Source organism: Leiobunum rupestre, chromosome 6, assembly GCF_980474605.1.
Source record: "Leiobunum rupestre chromosome 6, qqLeiRupe1.1.hap1, whole genome shotgun sequence".
NCBI classification, from domain to species: domain Eukaryota; kingdom Metazoa; phylum Arthropoda; class Arachnida; order Opiliones; family Sclerosomatidae; genus Leiobunum; species Leiobunum rupestre.
The window spans coordinates 54,713,670-54,721,142 of NC_143389.1; the positions used below are offsets into that span (position 1 = coordinate 54,713,670).

The 7,473-nt window shown below is 35.7% G+C and overlaps 1 protein-coding gene and 1 long non-coding RNA gene across 2 annotated transcripts; both read right to left on the reverse strand.

Annotated features, from left to right (window-relative positions):
- Positions 1–1,523: 1,523 nt before the first annotated feature.
- Positions 1,524–1,930, reverse strand: LOC149942611 (uncharacterized). The gene is made up of 3 exons (XR_016481320.1): positions 1,871–1,930; positions 1,659–1,814; positions 1,524–1,589 (listed from the first exon to the last, which is right to left on the reverse strand). It is a non-coding gene; the product is annotated as an uncharacterized LOC149942611 (long non-coding RNA).
- A 281-nt stretch (positions 1,931–2,211) lies between these two features.
- LOC149942612 (sialin-like) lies at positions 2,212–3,197 on the reverse strand. Its single transcript, XM_090179487.1, has 5 exons — positions 3,009–3,197; positions 2,708–2,941; positions 2,468–2,651; positions 2,276–2,411; positions 2,212–2,215 (listed from the first exon to the last, which is right to left on the reverse strand). The coding sequence occupies exons 1-5, from the start codon at positions 3,195–3,197 to the stop codon at positions 2,212–2,214; spliced, it is 747 nt and encodes a 248-aa protein (XP_090035613.1).
- Positions 3,198–7,473: the final 4,276 nt, after the last annotated feature.

Genomic DNA, 7,473 nt, shown 5'->3' on the forward strand with positions numbered 1-7,473 from the left:
ACTCATTTGGGGAGAGGATGAAAGATACAAAACCAGCCACGTTAAAAATCGCGAGCAACAGTGTCTTGCCATAAACTATAGAAACAGAGCACTGAAGCTAGGATTAGGAACTTTTCTATAATCGATGTAAAAGTACTTCCTGTCTTCCGACTTGATGCATTGTAGACGTACCGTAAGCTCTTATCTAACGGAATAGCGTGCATGTTCAAGTGCAATTATAAACACGTTATAATGTGCAGAAACAAAATTATCAGCAATTGGCAAATACAAAATTTTTATCAAACCATTTTGGCGAAAATTAAATTTATTGAAATTAAATATCTCATAGTCAATTTTAACACAATAATAATAACAAAATGTGGTAATTCTTCTACTGTATTACTCAAAATGGAAGACGCTCATTGCACAGGGTTACGGGTTGCCGTTTTCCGCTTTCGCTAAAGCAACTTCAGCTTGAACTTTAGAATGGTTTGGTTCATGTGATTCATGCTCTCCTTCAACCCAAGACTTACCTCTTCCAAGAGACCAATTACGATTTCGGTATATTACAGATGCATTGCACGTTCGTCTCTGATCACAATAGAAAAATTCCACACAACCAACGGTTTTTCTCGTAGAGTACATGTACGTGTATCCAAGATGTACCAATTTATAAGTACAGGTTCCTTTGCACCAACTTAAATATTTTGTATACTCCATATTGAAGATTATTACTGTTTATATATAAAAATAAAATATGAAAGATAAAAAAATAGTGAATAACAAATAAAACATTAAATAAAATTCGCCAACTTAAACCGACACAAAAATTTAATTCGCCAAAATGGATTTTACTAAAAAACATTTCGCCAACGTGATAATCTTGGAATACGCTGTCGTGGTTTTCTCCAAACTGACCGGGTATCTTTCTCTCTTCCGATATGATGCATCAGTGGCGTTGACAAGGGGGGGGGGTTCCGGGTCCAGACCCCCCTTGGGCCTACCTCTGACTGTATTATATTTCCACCCCCTTCTCGACCTCCCTCTTAACATTCACATATATCGACCCCCTCCTTGAGGAATTTCTGGCTACGCCACTGTGATGCATTGTAGACGTAGTGTAAGCGCTTATCTAACGGAAAAGCGTGCATGTTCAAGTGCAAGCGCCAGGCTGAACATAGTTTTGGAAAGAAAAACAAATTACAACTTATAAACACGTTATAATGTACAGAAATATCATTATCAGCAATCCTCACAAAAATAAATTTTAAAGTACATAATTATGTACGTTAAAAACTAAAATGATAACTTTTCAGACAGGACAGAGCTGGTATTTGAACACGCAACCTATCATCGACAAAAGGGCACTTTACGAATAGACCGTGGCGGTGGTTTCAGCGCGAAAAATATCAGTACTTTTATGTAGCTAAACGCTGAAACACGGTTGTGGCTTGATTTCACTAATCGTTCATACTTATCATCAAAGGACGTTATTATAACTTTTGATGGGCCTCGATACTGTACATTGTTTTGCGTCAATATCCCAACGACCAAGGGTGATATCACGCCTTGAACACTGTAGGCCGCATTGCAAATTCCGGTTAATGTCCCTTTTGAAATATAATAAGGCCCAGTTAAGTTTATTTTCTTATCATCCTGGCATTTAACTCGTTATCTACCTGCGAAATCGGGAGCCATATCCAAAACCGCGATGCCATGGCCCACTTTCTGGAGCCCCTCTAGTCCTTTGGACATGAAGAGCAAAGCGGATGTCAGAGGGAGATTGCAACCGGATGGAACAATACACAATACGCAAACGGATGGAAGAATGCCACCTAATGCGAAAAACATGTGAATCATTGGAGATAAAATAATTACAAGAAGGTCATACCGAGAGTGTTGAATATTTTCCTCGTTTTGGTGGCTGTCAGCAAGCGACGTTTCAAAATAGAATCGACCACAATTCCAGAGATAATTGCGAAAGTGATATCCAATAACGATGGCACGGTAGAAAGAAAACCATTCTATGTCGTGAAATGAATGAATTATAATTAATTAAAATATTAAATAAATAACTAGTCAGTACCGTGATGATATCGAAACCCAATATATTGCCCACGAACGTTGGTATCTCAATCGATAGCATGACACTAGTGAAACCGTACAGGAGAGACGTCACCAAAACAGCCCAATACGGAACGGATTTCCATATCTTGGACCAAGGCACTGTGTTTATCTTAAGAACATTAATAATAAATTTACCATGATGAAATACGGATTTCTGACTTTACTATACTTTACTTTATTTTGCTTTTCTTTGCCCTGTACCTCGATAATGTAGTTCAATTCCTTCGTAGAAATCCAACGACTTTCATTCGGATACTCCGAGAAGACCACAATCCACATAATGAACCACACTACGCCGCTTAAACCTTATTGCAAACAAGTTCATATGAATAGTGTAAATCACGTAATTTTAAGCTCTCACCGGGAATGTAAAAGGAGGATGGCCATCCACCGAAGATAGTCGAGGTGCAAAGAACTCCAGAGAGCACTGTCCCGAGAACTGAGCCCAGAGGTATTCCGCTGTGAAGTATGGTGAACTGAAGTGAGCGCTCAGATTTCGGAAACCATTTTATCGTTATTATGGCGATGGAAACATACGCTAATCCCTGAAAATCAAACAGTCTAAAATAATACTCTCGGAATATTTGTGGTAATGAAATACTTCGAAGAACCCTTGCAGTACGCGCACCGCCACGAGAGCTTTGTAGCTCCAGCGAGCCGCCACGGGCGTCAATAACGACAGAACTGACGTCAATGCTACTCCAGCTCCGAGAGATATTTTGCAGCCCACAGAGTCAGTGAGACGCCCTGCAATGAGATTACCCGGAATGTAACCGTAGTAAAAGGAACCCAAAACGATTCCTTGTGTGTATTCGTCCCAATCGAATTCGCCATTCTGCAAGGAAAATACGCTTTTCAATTTGGTCAAATATAGACGTGACATGTAGCTCGGATAATCTCACCGCAAAATCATAGAAATCAGTTTCATTCCCCGTACTGGTAGCTTCTTTGCACGTGCCAATGACTTTCAAATTTTGGGCATGGTGATTCTTGGTCATGGACAGAATCGAAACACTGAGATTCGATCTTTGCATTAAAACCGTGACCAAACCTAGAGAGCCTAAAAGGCTCATGACATATCGTAAATACATGTTTGTCTGAAAAATTGCAAGACCTTCTGCCGACTGTGGCGTGTACAGAGCCGAAATGTATTTTGCAATAAGTTCAGTAGTAATAGTACAGGGACTTTGTCCGTACCACTGCGGCTACATAGCAGGTTGAAATATTCAAGTCCCACGTATTCAAGTAGTACGAAAACACCTGTTAGGTAAAAGAGTTACATACAGGATGTTTGAAATTGATTGATACAAGCACTTTTCGGAAAAACTATGTATTGCAGAAATACGAAATTTTCAGGGGGTTTTCTATGACTAGTAATCGTTTCAACTTTAATTTTCACGAAACTCGGGGCATTTTTCATGGGTTTGAAAAAATTCTTTTTCACCGGTAGGTGAAAGAGTAGACTCGAAAAGGTAGAATAAACTTGGTTTGTTCGAAATCCACCTTTTTTACTGAAATATGAGGTCATTAAAAAACGAAAGCGTCGTCACCTTCATCGAAATCCCTGACAGTCAGCCACAGATGGTGTTTTTAATTCTTTGTCACCTCAATTTTAATACTTTTAAAAAATCATAATATAATTTCGATAAGAAGTTGGGAAACATTGCTCGGGTTTTTGCGAGCTGCGATTGATTACAGGAGCCGCCCGACAGAAGTGGATCGATAAGATGTTCCAGCGGGCGCACTCTCTTTGGACTTACCCCTGCTCAGAAGAGATACCCGCTACGGAACTGGGATGGAGCCAGTAGCGGCTCCAGGAATTTTGGGGTGGTAGGCCAACCATTTGGAGCCCCCCCCCCCCCCCCCCCCACAATTTTTTCAAATCCGTCCACGTGGATTATTTAATTTATTTTAAGCAAGTGGTGCAATTTGTGGGTAAAATGGGTACGCGACGAACAAATTACAGGATTTTCGGATATTAAATAATTTGGAGGCCCATATATTAAATTTTGGAGGCCCCTTAAGACGACATTTGGAGGCCCATATATTAAATTTTGGAGGCCCCTTAAGACGACATTTGGAGGCCCCTACCAAAATTCCAAGTAGGCCCAGGCCTACCCCGGCCTGTTGCTGGCGCCGCTACTGATGGAGCTGAGGAGAGTCAATTCTTGGTGACGATTCATTGCTGGTCATTTAATCCGAAAAGAATAGCGAACATTATGATATCGAAAATTAGGCTGGAATTGCCGAATCTTCCGAGTTTGTAAAATTTGGTAGATGATTCATAATCGCGTACTTTTCAGTTTGAATAAATTTCCAAAATAGTTGAGCGGAGCGAGCGTAGCTCCCTTAGCAACGACTGCTATGGGGAAAAATGCTGGTCCTGTGATTGTCCGAAGCCGTCAAAATAACCTATGCGAAGCGCGCGTAAAAGGCGAGAGAGTATAAACCGCCCGAAGCCTGGTGCCCGGTGAACACCCGGTGAACCTGGAAGCGCGCGCAAAAGGGGACCGCGTGTATAAAGGGAGAGAGTAGGGAGAGAGAGAAGCCAGATAGCGCGCGTATAGAGGGAACCTGGCAGCGCAGCGCGCGTAAAAGGCGAGAGAGTAGAAACCGTCCGAAGCCTGGGTCTAATAGTATCGCTAGATAGCATGTGTGTAAGGCGACTTTCGATAGAGAACCTGGCAGTGCACGTAAAGTGTGTGTAAGAGGGGAGGGGATTGAAAGGCTTTTTTATGCATTGCGGGAGAGAGGGAGATGAGATGAATGAAAGGCGGTTTTTTAAGCATTTTTTATTTAATTCGGTCCAAAATGAAATTCATGGTTTCCACAACTTCAATTTCAATGACTCTACTGCCTAATTTGCCCAGACATTAAAGTAACTGGAATGAAATTGGCCATTTCGTGGAATTCATCGTCGCTGTCGAACGCTGGGTCCTCCATAAGGTTTCTCCTTTGGAAATAATGAATTATTTGTAGATCGTTACATTTGTAAATAAGTTATTTAATTATTTATTTTAGTTAGTTCTTCATATATTTTAATTAGGTATTTAATTAGTTCTTCATATATTTTAATTAGGTATTTAATTAGTTCTTCATATATTTTAATTAGGTATTTAATTAGTTCTTTATATATTTTAATTAGGTATTTAATTAGTTCTTTATATATTTTAATTAGGTATTTAATTAGTTCTTTATATATTTTAATTAGGTATTTAATTAGTTCTTTATATATTTTAATTAGGTATTTAATTAGTTCTTTATATATTTTAATTAGGTATTTAATTAGTTCTTTATATATTTTAATTAGGTATTTAATTAGTTCTTTATATATTTTAATTAGGTATTTAATTAGTTCTTTATATATTTTAATTAGGTATTTAATTAGTTCTTTATATATTTTAATTAGGTATTTAATTAGTTCTTTATATATTTTAATTAGGTATTTAATTAGTTCTTTATATATTTTAATTAGGTATTTAATTAGTTCTTTATATATTTTAATTAGGTATTTAATTAGTTCTTTATATATTTTAATTAGGTATTTAATTAGTTCTTTATATATTTTAATTAGGTATTTAATTAGTTCTTTATATATTTTAATTAGGTATTTAATTAGTTCTTTATATATTTTAATTAGGTATTTAATTAGTTCTTTATATATTTTAATTAGGTATTTAATTAGTTCTTTATATATTTTAATTAGGTATTTAATTAGTTCTTTATATATTTTAATTAGGTATTTAATTAGTTCTTTATATATTTTAATTAGGTATTTAATTAGTTCTTTATATATTTTAATTAGGTATTTAATTAGTTCTTTATATATTTTAATTAGGTATTTAATTAGTTCTTTATATATTTTAATTAGGTATTTAATTAGTTCTTTATATATTTTAATTAGGTATTTAATTAGTTCTTTATATATTTTAATTAGGTATTTAATTAGTTCTTTATATATTTTAATTAGGTATTTAATTAGTTCTTTATATATTTTAATTAGGTATTTAATTAGTTCTTTATATATTTTAATTAGGTATTTAATTAGTTCTTTATATATTTTAATTAGGTATTTAATTAGTTCTTTATATATTTTAATTAGGTATTTAATTAGTTCTTTATATATTTTAATTAGGTATTTAATTAGTTCTTTATATATTTTAATTAGGTATTTAATTAGTTCTTTATATATTTTAATTATTTATTTAATTAGTTCTTTATATATTTTAATTAGGTATTTAATTAGTTCTTTATATATTTTAATTAGGTATTTAATTAGTTCTTTATATATTTTAATTAGGTATTTAATTAGTTTTTAGGTAATTAACTACTAATTTTTTTGTTAGGGGTTGTTTGTGGCGATTGAGTAGCGAAGGTAGGATTTGTTTTGGCAGCAACGTTTTGGGGCGAGGCACGATTTGTTTTTGCTCCAACGGTTTTAACAGGCGTTGCTCCTACGGTTTTAACAGGCGTTACGTCTCACTCGCTCCGCTCAAGTCTGTGTCAAAAATACCCTTTGGGGTTTTGTGACGTCGTAGTACTCACTTTTTTCACTCGTTCTCTCTCATGGTAATCCGAAAGAAAGCACCACACAATCAACGTTGTTGAAAAACTAAGCGCCATCTTTTTTTACGTAGGTGTATATATATATATATATATCATGTTCCGCGTTAGTTATTATACCGAGGTGACGTGTACTTCCGAGGATCCCCGATGTACTGTATTTCATGGTACTTTTACCATTACGTAAATTCTGTTCAATATATTTGATGGCACTTATACTATTGGCGACATATGATGATACGTGTACTAGTGAATAAGGCTACTTGTATTATCTAAGACGCATGATGGTACTTGTACTGTTCAGGATAAGTGATTGTTGACGACTAGTAAAAAGAACAGACGTTTTTTGAATCGATTATTGTGACGTTCTTGTAAATGTTACGTTTCTAAATTAAATCAAGTGCTTCGATTGCAAGTGTTTCTAACTTAATTGTGCGAGTTTCGAGTGAGGAAGTGCTTTCTTTTATATTTGGTTTCTGTGCCCGCTATTGCAGTGCTGGAAATGGATTATTCACGGACCGAAACGTGTTTTCTTTCAAAGCTTTCGATTCTTCTGAAAAACGGGAGCTGTGCAATAAAAAATAATCTTTACGAAAAAGAACGATATGAGGAAAACTTACGAAATGGTCTTGTAACGTACGAAAGTCTCAAAAACGAACAGGCTAAAATAATACCAAGAGGAAGAGACGTTGAGATGGTGACCCAAATTTTGCAGGTTCGATTCCTGCCCGAGGTACGTGATTTTTCACCCTGAGATATGTCACGCATGCGCAGAGATTTCCTTGATTAAAAATAATTCTGATA